The sequence below is a fragment of the Salmo salar genome, chromosome 16, assembly GCF_965601325.2.
Source record: "Salmo salar chromosome 16, fSalSal1, whole genome shotgun sequence".
In the NCBI taxonomy this organism is placed as follows: Eukaryota; Metazoa; Chordata; class Actinopteri; order Salmoniformes; family Salmonidae; genus Salmo; species Salmo salar.
In genome coordinates this window covers 73,167,120-73,182,881 of record NC_138306.1, presented here as the reverse complement: position 1 = coordinate 73,182,881, position 15,762 = coordinate 73,167,120, and the positions used below count along the sequence as shown (strand labels likewise).

Here is a 15,762-nt window from a genome sequence, read left to right as displayed (position 1 = left end):
TAGATTTGCAGTGGAAGAAAGTGCAAAGAAGAAATAGACACCTAGGTATTTGTAGTTGTCCACATATTCTAAGACAGAACCGTCCAGACTAGTGATGCTAGACGGGCGGGCAGGTGCAGGCAGCAATCGGTTGAAGAGCATGCATTTCGTTTTACTCGTATTTAAGAGCAGTTGGAGGCCACGGAAGGAGAGTTGTATGGCATTGAAGCTCGTCTGGAGGGTAGTTAACACAGTGTCCAAAGAAGGGCCAGAAGTATACAGAATGGTGTCGTCTGCGTAGAGGTGGATCAGAGACTCACCAGCAGCAAGAGCGACATCATTGATGTATACAGAGAAGAGAGTCGGCCCAAGAATTGAACCCTGTGGCACCCCATAGAGACTGCCAGAGGTCCAGACAACAGGCCCTCCGATTTGACACACTGAACTCTATCAGAGAAGTAGTTGGTGAACCAGGCGAGGCAATCATTTGAGAAATCAAGACTATTGAGTCTGCCGATGAGAATGTGGTGATTGACAGAGTCGAAAGCCTTGGCCAGGTCAATGAATACGGCTGCACAGTATTGTTTCTTATCGATGGCGGTTAAGATATCGTTTAGGACCTTGAGCATGGCTGAGGTGCACCCATGACCAGCTCTGAAACCAGATTGTATAGCAGAGAAGGTGTGGGGGGATTCGAAATGTTCGGTAATCTGTTTGTTGACTTGGCTTTCGAAGACCTTAGAAAGGCAGGGTAGGATAGATATAGGTCTGTAGCAGTTTGGGTCAAGAGTGTCCCCCCCTTTGAAGAGGGGGATGACCGCAGCTGCTTTCCAATCTTTGGGAATCTCAGACGATACGAAAGAGAGGTTGAACAGGCTAGTAATAGGGGTTGCAACAATTTCGGCAGATCATTTTAGAAAGAAAGGGTCCAGCTGATTTGTAGGGGTCCAGATTTTGCAGCTCTTTCAGAACATCAGCTGACTGGATTTGGGAGAAGGAGACATGGGGAAGGCTTGGGCGAGTTGCTGTGGGGGGTGCAGTGCTGTTGACCGGGGTAGGGGTAGCAGTAGCCAGGTGGAAAGCATGGCCAGCCGTAGAAAAATGCTTATTGAAATTCTCAATTATAGTGGCTTTATCGGTGGTGACAGAGTTTCCTATCCTCAGTGCAGTGTGCAGCTGGGAGGAGGTGCTCTTATTTTCCATGGACTTTACAGTGTCCCAGAACATTTTTGAGTTTGTGTTGCAGGAAGCAAATTTCTGCTTGAAAAAGCTAGCCTTGGCTTTTCTAACTGCCTGTGTATATTGGTTATCGGTACACTCGTAACAACTTAAACATTACCAAACGTCTATTCGATCAAATAGACCTCAGGTAGCAAATGAACCATTCATTCACCTCCATATAAAAACTCCTTGCTTGGTCGGCGAAACAACCTCCACCTGTTGGAGGGAGACCGTTTTTCCGCCAAATTGAGCCTCTCTTCCTATCTGGTTTAGACTTTCCCGTCTACTCACTGTGGTTGTTTAAGCGTCACATCCGCTTTTGACTTACTCATGCGTCAGTGAATGAGGCGCTAAAGAAACGGAGGCGAGTAGCAGTGTTTCGCTTCACTTGATAACATATTATTAGTTAACGAAATAAACCAGTTAATTTTATATCATTTAAGTTTCTATCGACAAGAAATGAGCGACAACGAAAAGGATTTTGGCGAGCGGGTGCGTATAATCAACCACGAACTACCGAAGATCTATTCTTGCCCTAAAATGAGCAGACTCAAAGACGCCATTATGCCCTAGCCTAGCTAGGCGGCTAACGCTAGTTAGTACAACCATGATGTAGTTAAGAGCATTGATTTGCATCGACTGTATTGATTTTGTACCGTTTAAATTTTCTAATTTAATGTCCATGTACTCATTTATGTTAACATTGGTGTCTTTTTATTCAGTGTATTTTGCAACTTAACGCTACCATATGTTAGTCCAATCAGGCCAAGTGGTTTGCAGCTGTTTTAACGTTAGCTAATTCACATCAAGTAACTACATTTTGAATTAACGAGTCTACTGAGACTGCTGGCGAGAAACAGTTACCTATGTACATTTACTCATCATTGCAGGTGAATGCAATATAACTAACTATAGATTAGTAGCTAACTAGCGAAGTGGTTTACGTCTCGTTCTCACGTACTGCTGCAGTCACTTAGCTAATTACAGATTGTACACCAAATAATGTGACATAACAAAAAATTGTGGATAAATGAAGATGGTTCACTCGTGCCGTTTACCATAAGGGGGGGAAAAAAGGCAGTTCCGGTCGACTTAACTGGGTGTCTCCCATAGACACCAATAGACGGGTTGGTTGTTTTGCGACAAAACTGACGCGTGCGCAATTATGGGGCGAAATAGAAGGGGTTGGCTTAATTTTAAGGCTGGTTTACAGTTGGTCTATCAACATGCATGTAGACAGTTGTTGCAGTGACATCATGAACATCCGATTGTTGTCTGACATCAAACTTGTTGTTATGAAAAAGTATAAACGCAAACATGACAGGCTTCATGACGACAAACACAAAAATGACAGGCTGCCACACAACAGCTGCCTGGTGGTCCAAAATATCATAACTGCTGTATTTTAACACCAATAAACCCACCTGTTTAAAAATGTAATACAGTATATTTCAATCTGGCATACCAGGCAAGTAAAAGTAACTTTCTAAACAATGTTTTTGTTAGTTTCTAGCTTGTTAGCTAGCTGGCTAGCCAGTTCAAATAACGACCATATCATAGCTGACAATGTCTTAAATAAAGCAATTGTTTATTCATTACTTAGGGTGTACACCCATAAAATTATCTTATTCGATGTTTATAAAAAAGAGATGCATCAATAGTCCAAACTGTTTATACCATATATAATTCACAAATTAGACTATTTAGAATGATTTAAAGTGAATAGAATGTCATTATGGCCATGGTTAAAAAGTGGTCGCTGCTCAATAAGAACGCCCTCACTGCGCTGCGGGCAGAATGGCGCTATCTTCAAACGTCAACGGACAAGGTAGCTAGCTAGTCGCTACAGGTTCCTGTGTGATAACATGGGTTTTTTCTAAAGGAAATCTGCGGAATACAAAACTAAATTGGGTCTATATATTTCTTAATCTAAGACTGTCTTCAGGGAAGGGAGATATTGAATTTCAATCTGTTGCAGTTTTAAAGTATTTCCCTTTAAATCGCCATAGAAACGGCCCCTCAATGTTGATTGACCCGGGGTTAGAGGGTCTGGTGTTGAAAATGACAAGGGTATCAAGTTTACTTTGATTGGTCCAAACCGCGGAGACACCTCTAAATGTTACCTCCCAATGCTGAAAAATGGAAGAGATACAACCAAGAGCTGGGCAGTTTATACTAGCAACTGTCGCAACAAACTAACGTTCTTATTTAATCAACACTATAATATTGTAGAGAACAATCTGATTAGTTGAATGTGATTCATAATGACATAGAAAACTACGTTTAGACATAAATTCAAGAGAGTTCTACTAAAGTAATCTGTATTTCAGTGAACACCCTACATTATTACAGGAAAATTAACAAGATCATTATTTATAAATGAATGGCAAGAAAATTACAGAAAATAGCTTATGGTTGTGAGTGTGACGAAATAAAAGCAGGTCATTCTTCCAGAGAATTTAAGAACTTGTGCACGGTCTGTCAGGTAACCATGACAACAGCAGCAATGGGGTCAAAGTTGAACTTTAATTATCTGTGTTTTTATATATATGATAGATTTTTTCCCACAGAAGTAGTGCGCTGGGCCTTTAGCAAGGGCAAATTGTATATTTCTAAAATATATATACAATATCTTCCCACTGCTATGTCCACGGAGTATAAATTAAGTGTCGTTTTGACTAGTGACACTTGTCGTATTCGAATTGTCTAAAGACATGTTGATAGACAAAGCATAAACCAGCCTATAGATTGTTGACAACATCTAAACTATATTTCGTCTCCACTGTTTATTGAAAACAAATATATTTGCACAATGAGCACTTGTCTCTCATGCATCGTTACAGTTGTTGGTTAGCTAGGGAATTTTAGCCATATTAGCGTAGATGTGACATGAGTCAAAACAAGACATGGTAGCAATAACAACCTACGATTCCCCACATGACAGCATCTTTTTATTGTTGCTAGCCATCTGGCCAATGGCCATCCAGAATCTCAACAACACACAGACTTCTGCCCTGTTGAAGCATGTGCATACAAACCGCCATCATAGATTTTAACTGACCTCTTCTTGGCAATACTTTTTCCACCGACTTGAGAACGAAGAAAGTATCTTAAATGTCAGTTGCAGGTGGTTCTACAAAAAACACACATTCAGAAAAATTATAAATCTATGTTTTGTATGGAGTGAGATATGCTTCCAGCATGTGTGTAGTCCTTTGTTTTGGTCACACTATATAATGCGCTGTCATCTACTTCTATACATGGCCGCGTTGCATAGAAACTAGTAGTTTCTGCAAAGATGCTGGGAAATCCTAGATGTGCGGCAGCTAAGCTGGCGAGGAACCATCTTGCGCGATACAGAACATGGATTTATTATCTTTAGCGTTTTCGCTGGTTTTTGTAGAGCCGCCGGCAATTTGAAACAGACTTTTTAAAGGTACTTTCTTTGTTCTCGATTCAGTGAAAAAGTATCACCAAGAACAGGTTCGTTGAAAAACCTATGGCGGTGGTTTGTATAGGGCCTTTCTCTATTGCCCAGTAATGGACACCAACAGTCTTTGGTTATATCACATTATCCGGCATAAACTCTGTAGCTATTCATTAGTCAGTTACAATGTATCAAGCTCTTCAACATGGCACCACCCATGTGAGAGTACTGTCTTTTTTCTAAAGTTGTTAGTCCTATATTTAGTTGCACTGTAATGATCCTTCTGCAAAAGCCATTTTTGTTTTAAATCACACATAAACAAATGTTATACTGAATGGGGCGTTGAAAGAAGTAGCTAATTTACTTTTAACCCTTACTCAGATTTATTATAGCATTTCTTCAATCTTGGTCCAAGGGCTTGATAAACCAGATGTGCTAGTACTGGGCTGGAACAAAAGCCTGCACTCCTTGTGTGACCCTTGGACTAGGATTAAAGAACACCATGATTTTATAACTTTTCTAGTCTTCATTCATCATATTCTGATGTTGTGCATTTCAGAGAAATCAATATACATATTTCCTTAACATTGCTTTGATTTAATGCTTTTCAGGTGAGACAACTTATTTAGTCTGAATTGAGTGTTACGAGCCTGGTTTTTGCACATTTTGACCTCTGTAGCTCTTATTAAAAAAAACCAACCCTTTTTATCATCCTTGTCTGTTTTTCGTTAAGGTTGAGTTGGGAAGAAGCAAAATGGCGGAAGAAGTTTCAGATATGAAGTTTGAAGTTGTTAAAGGGCATATTTGATGAAGCTGATGGTGTTGATGCATGCTAATGTAAATGAAGCTGGCAGAAGCGAGCGGCCACGCTGTCCACTGGTAGAGTGATGTAATGGCAGAAATCAAATGGGAGGAAGGAAGTGGGGGAAGAGGAGAGAAAAATGAAGTCAGAAATGGTGTGAAACGGAAGAAAGAAGAAAAGAGATGGTTGTTTTGAAGTTATGAAGTTAAAGAAGTGATGAAGTTATGAGAGGTGTTCGGGGGTATGGTTAATTCCCTATAGCCTGCTATGTTATTTCTACAATCCTATTTCTCTCTCCCTCTCTCCTTCTGTTTTCTAAAGCAATGTTTCCCAAGCCATCCCTCAAGGACCCCCAGTCATTACACCTGTTTGTTCTGTTCCACCACTGGTACACCTGATTCAACAAAATCTCAAGCTCTTTCTCAAATTGAATCAGGTGTACTAAAATGGAAATGTGCAACAGTTGGTCTCCCTGAGGGATGGCGTGAGAAACACTTCTTAAGCATGCATGCCAACTGTTCTTCCATCTCAGACACATTACCTAGTCCTCAACATGCAAGGTTAAACTCTGCTACGCTGCCTAGAGTGTAAGAGAACAATCCGCTCATCATAGAACTGTGTTAAGGTTAAACTAGATTAACACCTACTTTAAGCCTATATGATTTCCTCTGGTCGCCTGTAACAGGCAGATCTAGTTAAAACAAATACCTGTCGTTAATGAAATGTTATGATTTTTTTTCTTAAACTACTGGAGCTGAAATATAAGAGGGGCCTGTAGCAGGTTTGAGCGAGGTTCCTTCTGTACCTCCTCTCTCTCTATCCTGACCATTTCTGTGTTTTGATTCTGACCTGTGTTTATGTGTATCTGGCCCGTTCAGGACTCGCGGTCCGCTTCCAGGAGTGTGAGCCCAAGGGGTTCTGGGAAGTCTGCCAGCCGCTCCCCGGCCCATTCCCCAGCCCGCTCCAAAGATGGCTCCAGACACTCCAGGTCTAAGTCCCACTCCCGATCCCGCTCCAAATCCAGGTAAGAACCCCAGCTCCAAGGAGGCTTTGGGTTTTGTGGTGACACTTTTAGGAGTTGCTGGGTAGCATAGTGTGTATTTTTGTTCAGGTCCACATAAAGAGCTTGCGTTGTTTTTGTGTTATGGCTTTATTCATGTTTTTGTTTCTAAACTCTTTAAATCAGGGACCATCAACTAGATTCTGCCGTGGGCTGATTTTTTCTTCTTTCTTGAGTGGATGGTCAGGGGGCCAGAACATAATTACAAATAATTTGTAGACTGCAAATTCACCACAAGAAGTCCAAACAGAGATGATACATTTCTATACGATCACGTATACCTCTCTATTATGCGTGGGAATACTTTGGAACAGATTTCCAAAAATAAAATCACTTGGTGCTGGGGTTTTTATAGTCTTATGTTCAATAAAAACTTGGGGGGGGGGGGGGGGGCAAATAAAATCAGCCACCAGTTAGAAACCCTGCTTTAAATGTTCTTAACATGTCCTTTATTTTATTTTCCCCAGGTCTCGTTCCCACAGAAGCTCCCGCAGGCATTATTCCCGCTCTCGCTCCCGTTCCCACCGCCGCCGATCCCGTAGCCGATCCCGAAGCGGGGAATACCGCCGCCGTCGGAGCCACAGCCACTCCCCCATGTCCAACCGCCGCAGGCACATTGGCAACCGGGTACATACACACACACACACACACACACACACACACACACACACACACACACACACACACACACACACACACACACACACCTCTGGAAACGAGACTCTCTTAGGCAAACCCCACACACAACCTCTATCCTTCAAACAATTCTCCTCTATAGGCCAACCCGGACCCGAACTGCTGCCTGGGTGTGTTTGGTCTGAGCCTGTACACTACAGAGAGAGATCTGAGAGACGTGTTCTCCAAGTACGGTCCCCTGGCTGACGTCAGCATCGTCTACGACCAGCAGTCACGTCGCTCCCGTGGCTTCGCCTTCGTCTACTTCGAAGTCCGAGAGGACGCCAATGGGGTAGGAAGGCAGGGAGGGAGGAAGGGGGATATTGCAGGGGAAGAACAGAGAAGAATCAGAACTTTTGAGTGAGCATGGTGTTGAAGGGGAGTACTCTTCTCTAAACATCTTTGTCCCACTCCTCCACCCTCCCTCTGTTTCAGGCTAAGGAGAGAGCTAATGGAATGGAGTTGGATGGACGGAGGATCAGGGTCGATTTCTCCATCACCAAACGACCACACACACCTACCCCTGGGATATACATGGGACGGCCCACATAGTGAGTGATCGTCTTTCTTAGACTCACGCATCTGGGATGGCCCACGTGATGCACACGCACGTTGTACATTCAGTGAATCCTCTAACAGTATGTGTTTTCCAGTGGTGGTGGCGGTGGCAGCAGCAGCAGCGGTGGAGGAGGAAGTGGCGGCTCAAGCTCATCTCGCCGTAGCTCGAAGGATTACGAGCGCGGCGGTGACCGCGGCGGTGACCGTGGTTACGACAGAGGCTATGACCGCGGCTACGATCGCTATGACGACCGAGAGTGCTACAGGTCCTACAGGTGAGACACCTGGCCTGGATGTTATAGTTAGTGGTTGCTAAGCAGGGCTGGGGCAGTTGGTTGGTGGATGCTTATTGTGTGTTGTCTCTCCAGACGCAGGTCTCCGTCCCCGTACTACAGCCGAGGGGCCTACCGGTCTCGCTCACGCTCGCGATCGTACTCCCCACGTAAGTCAACCAGACTTAGCACCGCTTAACATGGTTAACTTGACAGCTAATATACTAGTGACGCAGTGGTTGGGCCTCAATTTCTAAATGTCTCCCTCCTGTCTCCACAGGCCACTACTGAGCAGAGGGAGAAGAGGAGCAAGATGATACTTTTTGTGGGGTTAGGGCCAGGGGTGGGGTGCATATCTGGGGAAGTTAGGGAAATGGTAAAAGATGTAATTGTGAACTTGATAAACAGTCATATTTTTTGTTTATTTTAGTTAAATTTATTCAGTAGTTGGATTTCTGTACATGAGCTTCTTTCTGTCAGTCTTGCCCGTTGTCTTTAGAGAAGCTGTGGATTTGTTAATCCAGGGTTCTCCCCAGGATTTTTTAAGACGGTGGTGGTGCTGCTGCTGAGTACAGCAAACACCTGTACTTGCCATTTCCTGTCCTGTACTTGCCGAAATTTTGGTAGGGTTGTTTTTTACATAGTGGCACAGCCAGTCCACAAGGTGGCGCAGCGCCCCACTTACATTCTTTGGGGAGAACCATGTTTAATCCATCTGATGTGTGTTTTGTATCACCAGGCTCCTTTTTAATGGGTAGATGTGTTGAAGTACAGTGATATTTAGTGCACGATAGGCTCTAGGGGAGAGGGCTCAACCCCCAATCCTAACCTTAACCTTTAGGTTGATGAAAAATATCTCACCCTTTATCAGTGGTTAGGGGGTAACTTCTTCCTGCTGTATGTTCGGGAGAAGAGCCAAGAGCTAGAAGCTCTACCCTAGTTCCCGTGCTGTGTGTATGGGTGTACCATGATTTTAAGTCTGCAGTATTCCAAGCAATAATAAAACTGCATCTTTTCAAGTTTTGTCCGTCAATACTTTCTTCATGTCTCCTGTACTTGGTGTGTGGCAAACTGGTGAACATTATGTGAGGCTTTAGGAATTGGTGAACCTTACAACAGAGAAGGGTCTTGTTACAAACATAAACAATTAAAAGGCTAAGAAACATTTTTAGGGTGATGTTTTTTATATTTATGCACGTCCACAGGACCCCAGCAAAGGAAAAAGGGAGGTATTGAGATCATTGATCTTATTTTTCTTATTCAACAATGACCATGTTTGCATTGCATCCCATTATTATAAAAGTGGTGTGACATAGGCAGTTAACAACAACTGCTCCCCGGGCGCTGATGACGTGAAGGCAGCCACCAGCACCTCTGATTCAGAGGGTTCGGGTTAAATGCTGAAGACATTTTGGTTGAATGCATTCAGTTGTGAAACTGACTAGTTATCCTCTTCCTCGAGGAAGACCTGCATTTGTTCTAATGTAATTGATTGGATGAAAGTTTGCTCAATTGACGCTTACAGTGACTGGGTCCAGGATGTCTACAATATGTCTAAACTACTTAAACAGCAATAGTGGAGTTTAAGAGCTAATCGCTGTACAGATGTAGGTTCTTAATTTGATCACCCTGTTGCAGGAAATTTTAAACTTGGTGTATTTGAGGTTTAAAAAGGCTTCTGAAGTTTGTAATTTCCACTTTGAAATGTCAGACTTGATTTTCCCTCACGAAAAATGTATCAACCCCTACAAAAATGTCTAATTATAATTCACATTTCCTGTTACTGCAGGATTATTTTCCTGCTGTAGAAAACTGTCAAATTTAAATCCTTCATCTGTACTGACAGGGCCATTTAGAGTATACGACTTGAGTGCCAATTCCGTCAAGAACTGAGCTGCCCCCAGATGCAAAATGTGTACACCCAGAATCAGGTTGCCACGCAGGGGGTTACTGGTTTGAATCACGTTGCCGATTTCTTCCTAACAATCAGTGGGCAAAGCTAAGTGATTGGTGTATAGATGAGTGAAATCAAGACATCTCTCTGTGGAAGTAGGATGAAGGTGAATGGAGGACATAGGCCTTTCCATGTGGTAGGTCCCTGGTTCAAATCCTGGTGGGGAGGGTGTTCTAAGGCCTGGATTAAATTCATAGTGCAGCACACTGGACAGCCAACAATGCAGCTTTTACAGGCATTTCCCCCAATGTTTGCATAAATTAAATTCAGTGGAAACACTGCACATGTCGGCTCAATCATAAAATACCTTCAAGTCAACTTTGACTAGCTGCTCTACAGCGCTCATTTGGATTGAATCGCTGCGTAAAAGGCCTGGATTCAATCCAATGCCCGTTATAGAGCAGCGCATTATGCTTCGAACACACCGACTGTCATTGCGTTTTGATACACCAGAAGTACATTAATTTCCAATGGAACGCTGCGTTTGCCTTGCAGCAGTGCGTTCTGTGTGGTGCAAACGTTGGGTTTATCGAATGTATGCATCCAATTGTATGCGTAGACTTGACACAAAGTAGCAAAATGTGAATGTTGAATTTGTGTTGCACACATACCCAGTAAAAAAAACGTGGGATAACATAAAAACAGTTTAACTGTAGAATTTCTTTACATGTTTTATTAATGTATTTGCCAAGTATATTATTTATTCGATGACATCCACAAATTAATTGTGAGGGCCTATAATATAATTTCCCTCCAAAATGCAGTTTTGGAGCGAAATGCAATAATAAATAGTCTAGAGAGCAGAGTCGGCTCTTTCAACAATGAGACCAACGTTGAGGAAGGTGGTCTTGATCGCGCTGTTGGGCCGGGACCAGCCCCGCCGAAAGCGCAGATCTGCACCTCATGAGGCCCTACGCTGGACGCCAGCTGCCATTGCCAAAGCCTGTAAGGATCTTTAACAAACGACTGTCCAGGGCAAGGTTAGTTGTTGAATGCGCCTTTGGGATTCTTGCAGCCCGGTGGAGAATGTATTGGAGAGTGCTTGGTCTCAGCCCCTCAAATGTCGATGCCTGCGTGAAGGCCACATGTGTTCTCCACAACTACCTGCGGAGGTCATTCCAGGAGCCGCTCCGGATGGAGATGGGCACGCCAAATTGTCACCTACCTGATGTCAACAGGACAGGTGCCAACAACGCCCCCAGACAGGCACTCCAGGTGAGGGAGAAGCTGACCACCTACTTCTCATTGCCAGCAGGTGAAGTCCCATGGCAGCATGCCGTGGAGTGACACAAAGGTTATTTTAAGAACCATCCACCGTTGTCCATAAAATTGCATTTTTTCCCCAGATGACTTTATTGTCTCTCTTCATTTGGAAGTTATATTTAAGTGAAATTTGGGAGTAAAGACTGCACCTTAACCCCTTCCCTCTCCCATTAACGTCAGTATTATACACACCTGGCATGGTACATCAGGTGAGCGGGAGCACTAAGGTTATACGACATACAGTATGATAACAACGGGAAAGGGTAACCTAGGGTCCATACAAATAGTACAGTTTACCACCATGTTCACTGGCCTGACAAAATACAGGTAGGAAGAGAATGTGTTTTTACTTTCATCTTGTCTTAGATCTGCAAAGGTGTAGGGAAGAAATAAGCAGATTAAGTCTAAATGATTTATTAATAAACAAATTAAACAACTGACTATGAAAACATAATTTAATATGTATTCAAGTACAGGAAAGAACATGACAGGTATGTGTGTTGTAAAAATGTTAAAAACATAAAACTATTGAGAGGTGTGTGTAAAAATAAAAATAAATGAATGTGTAGCCTGTATTCTGCATGTTTTTTTGGCACAACTGCAGACAGATACAGGGACTACTCATAAAGCCTAGACGTTGTAGGGGAACTGCAGACAGATACAGGGACTACTCATAAAGCCTAGACGTAGTAGAGGAACTTCAGACAGATACAGGGACTACTCATAAAGCCTAGACGTAGTAGGGGAACTGTAGACAGATACAGGGACTACTCATAAAGCCTAGACGTAGTAGGGGAACTGCAGACAGATACAGGGACTACTCATAAAGCCTAGACGTAGTAGGGGAACTGCAGACAGATACAGGGACTACTCATAAAGCCTAGACGTAGTAGGGGAACTGCAGACAGATACAGGGACTACTCATAAAGCCTAGACGTAGTAGGGGAACTGTAGACAGATACAGGGACTACTCATAAAGCCTAGACGTAGTAGGGGAAGTTCAGACAGATACAGGGACTCTACTCATAAAGCCTAGACGTAGTAGGGGAACTGTAGACAGATACAGGGACTACTCATAAAGCCTAGACGTAGTAGGGGAAGTTCAGACAGATACAGGGACTACTCATAAAGCCTAGACGTAGTAGGGGAACTGCAGACAGATACAGGGACTACTCATAAAGCCTAGACGTAGTAGGGGAAGTTCAGACAGATACAGGGACTACTCATAAAGCCTAGACGTAGTAGGGGAACTTCAGACAGATACAGGGACTCTACTCATAAAGCCTAGACGTAGTAGGGGAACTTCAGACATGGCCATAAAGAGAGAGGGCAGGGCACTGGAGATCTGAGGTACAGAGAGGAGTGGAGGAGAGGTGTGTGTCTGTCTCTGAAAAAAAGAAAAGAATGTGTAGCCATAACACAGCTAAACAAACAAATGGCCCCTGGACGTCATGGACCAGTCGATGGAACATAACTTCACAAACAGTTTCAACACCCTGGTTTTCAAGTGGTTTTAAATGAAATAAATATATTCACCTTTAGTCTTGTAAGAGACCAACAAGAGCATCTGAATTCTCCGGTGTATGAGTTTCAATTCTGTCAATTCAGAAATCTATGTAACACTATTAATAAATGCTATCCTAAGACTTTATAAACAAATTACTTCATGAATTGACAATTTAAACGGAACTGACATGTGTGAAAAGAAAGGTACAACGTGCAAGGTCAAAACAACAACTCCTCTTCCTGTCCTTCCTGTGAGCTGGTCGGCTAAATTGACTAATTAACATAATAGAACACCATAAAAGGTGAGATTTATGTTAACTAAATACTGCTTGTATAGTGTAGTTAGAGGCATAAATATTGGAACAGTGTGGTAAAGTTGGTAATACTTGCTGTTTACTCATGGAATTTGTATTTCAGATCAAAAGATGAATATGACAAGCAAATATTTAGACAGCAAACTGTTTTAGGATATTTTCGAACCCAGAAACAGCAGCTATACATTTGCCTCATATTAATACTTTGATCTGAAATACCAATTAGCCTACATGAGTATAATGTAAAAATGACCTACTTTACTTCACTGTCGCAACACTTATGACACTACCTGTGATGTGGAGAAGAAAAAAACATACCATTGAACTCGGCTTGGAAAAACAGCTGATACATTTTAACTGCTGCTTTTCTTTTCTTTTTTACATGTATTTATTTATCCGTTATTTTACCAGGTAAGTTGACTGAGAACACGTTCTCATTTGCAGCAACGACCTGGGGGAATAGTTACAGGGGAGAGGAGGGGGATGAATGAGCCAATTGGAAACTGGGGATTATTAGGTGACCATATGGTTTGAGGGCCAGATTGGGAATTTAACCAGGACACCGGGGTTAACACCCCTACTCTTACAATAAGTGACATGGGATCTTTAATGACCTCAGAGAGTCAGGACACCTGTTTAACGTCCCATCCGAAAGACGGCACCCTACACAGTGTCCCCAATCACTGCCCTGGGGCATTGGGATATTTTAAATTTTTTAGAACAGAGGAAAGAGTGCCTCCTACTGGCCCTCCAACACCACTTCTAGCAGCATCTGGTCTCCCATCCAGGGACTGACCAGGACCAACCCTGCTTAGCTTCCGAAGCAAGCCAGCAGTGGGATGCAGGGTGGTATGCTGCTGCTTTGCTGAGGCAGCCTATTCAGTGTTGGCACCAGGGTCATGACAAAGAGGGTCTCTTCATCCTCCTTCCTGTGAGCATCAGGTTGGGCTGCATCCCTCTCGACGGCTTGGAGGAGCCTCTGCTGAAATGAGTTGACTGGATCTGGGGGCTGGTACCTCCGATGACGCCTGGTGTGATGTTGTTCCTCTTTGTTTCTCTCCTCGGCCACATCCTGTTCAACGAGGTCCTCAGTGGTCACTTCCGTGAGGTTCATAATAATCTCAGATGGTCCTAGATCCAGAGGTGCTTCCTCCATTTCATCATCTTCCATGGCTGCACTGGTGGTGGTCATACTTGTGGATGATGTAGACATTGTAGAGGGTCTCGCTGCACCAATGGAGGTCGCACTAGTAGATGATGTAGAGGGTCTTGATGCACCGGTGGTGACAACACTTGTGGATGACGTAGTAGAGGGTCTGGCTGTAAAATTGCCACTCGTTGCCCTAGGCACAATAAATGGATCCAGAAAAGAATGTGGCAGAAGCACCAAGGCTGCTGGCCTGAAGCTGCTGACCCAGACCTCTTCTTCTCTTTCTCTGCCCTTCTGTCTCTCTGATACCTGTCCCTGAGTCCTCTCCACTTCCCGCTACAGTCTTCTTCTACATAGACATGAACATGATAAGCCAAACCATTACCTAGCATAACTATAGTTATTAGATAGCTATCATGGACATGTCACCTACTGTGCACGCACACACACACACACACCTAACCAAATTATCAGGGGTACAGTAGTATCTACCATTTCTATTACTATTTATCTGACATACACATTCACACTCTTTCAAACATGATTATTTGGGAAAGTTATCAGGGATAGTAACTAGCATAATTTATAGGACTATTTCTTTCACACACACACCTCATTGTCTGGGTTAGCAAGCTAGGTTAGCTAGCTAGCCACATCTAGCACAAGCTCACTACTAAACTGACCTGGCAATCCTACTATTGTGGACACTTGTCTCCAAGCAGCATTTTTTGTGTTTATGTCCCTGTAGCTGTCAGCAGTTGTGTCAAAAAGACACGGTTTTGAGGATACTGCGAAAATGATTCTCTCCTCCACGTGTCCAACGGCATGGGACCATCTGCAAAATATACCTGCATCAGTATAGTTGCCTAGCTGCGCAAAATGTTATGCAGCAGTGATGCAATACACAGTCGGTGTGTTCGAAGCGTTCGAACAGACTTTTAGGTAATTTACGCTTGACCCGACATGGGCAGTGTTTACCCTGAACACAGTCTCCGCAAACGTCAGGAAAAATGCCTGTAAAAGGTGCATTGTTGGTTGTCCTGTGTGCTGTTCTTCTGTGTAACACACCTTGAATACCTGCCTATCTGTTTTCTAGCACAATTATCAGTGGGGTGGAGCTTATGCACACCGACAGCATCATTGCATTTTGGTACAGCAGAACTACTACATTCATTTCCATTGGAACGCTGCGTTTGCCTTGCAGCATTGCCTTGCAGTGCGTTCTGTGTGGGGCATACGTTGCATTTATCGAACGTTGGCATCAAACTGTATGCTTATACTGCTTCACAGAAATGGTAGCAGAAGGTGAATGTTGAACTTTTGTTGAACACATATCCAGATCATGCTGCGGACCAATGACACTGTAGGTGTGATCTAGCTGTTAGAGCAGCAGGTGCCGCCTCGATCAGACCGACAGCAACGTTCCATTAATGCTGCTTAATAAATTCTGCAGTCAAACATTTTTACTGAATGTGCGTAACTAAAGTTCACAATTCACCTTTTGCTACTATATCTGTCAAGTCTATGCATACAATTTGATGCTTCCGTTGGATATACACCACACAGAACGAACCGCTGCAA

The 15,762-nt window shown here is 43.3% G+C and overlaps 1 protein-coding gene across 3 annotated transcripts; it reads left to right on the top strand.

The window, feature by feature from the left end:
• Positions 1-1,490: 1,490 nt before the first annotated feature.
• Positions 1,491-9,013, top strand: tra2b (transformer 2 beta homolog (Drosophila)). 3 transcript variants are annotated; one of them, XM_045696630.2, is made up of 9 exons: positions 1,517-1,692; positions 5,361-5,670; positions 6,308-6,453; positions 6,957-7,116; positions 7,268-7,456; positions 7,600-7,715; positions 7,818-7,997; positions 8,091-8,164; positions 8,275-9,013. In XM_045696630.2, the coding sequence occupies exons 4-9, from the start codon at positions 7,084-7,086 to the stop codon at positions 8,283-8,285; spliced, it is 603 nt and encodes a 200-aa protein (XP_045552586.1). In that variant the 5' UTR covers positions 1,517-1,692; positions 5,361-5,670; positions 6,308-6,453; positions 6,957-7,083; the 3' UTR covers positions 8,286-9,013.
• Positions 9,014-15,762: the final 6,749 nt, after the last annotated feature.

Excerpts from the sequence above, each read along its gene's own strand:
- tra2b (XM_082962328.1), top strand. The coding sequence starts at position 7,084 with ATGTCCAACCGCCGCAGGCACATTGGCAACCGG. Across the intron at positions 7,716-7,817 it reads TACATGGGACGGCCCACATA|TGGTGGTGGCGGTGGCAGCA; the intron begins GTGAGTGATCGT and ends TGTGTTTTCCAG. Across the intron at positions 7,998-8,090 it reads GAGTGCTACAGGTCCTACAG|ACGCAGGTCTCCGTCCCCGT; the intron begins GTGAGACACCTG and ends TTGTCTCTCCAG.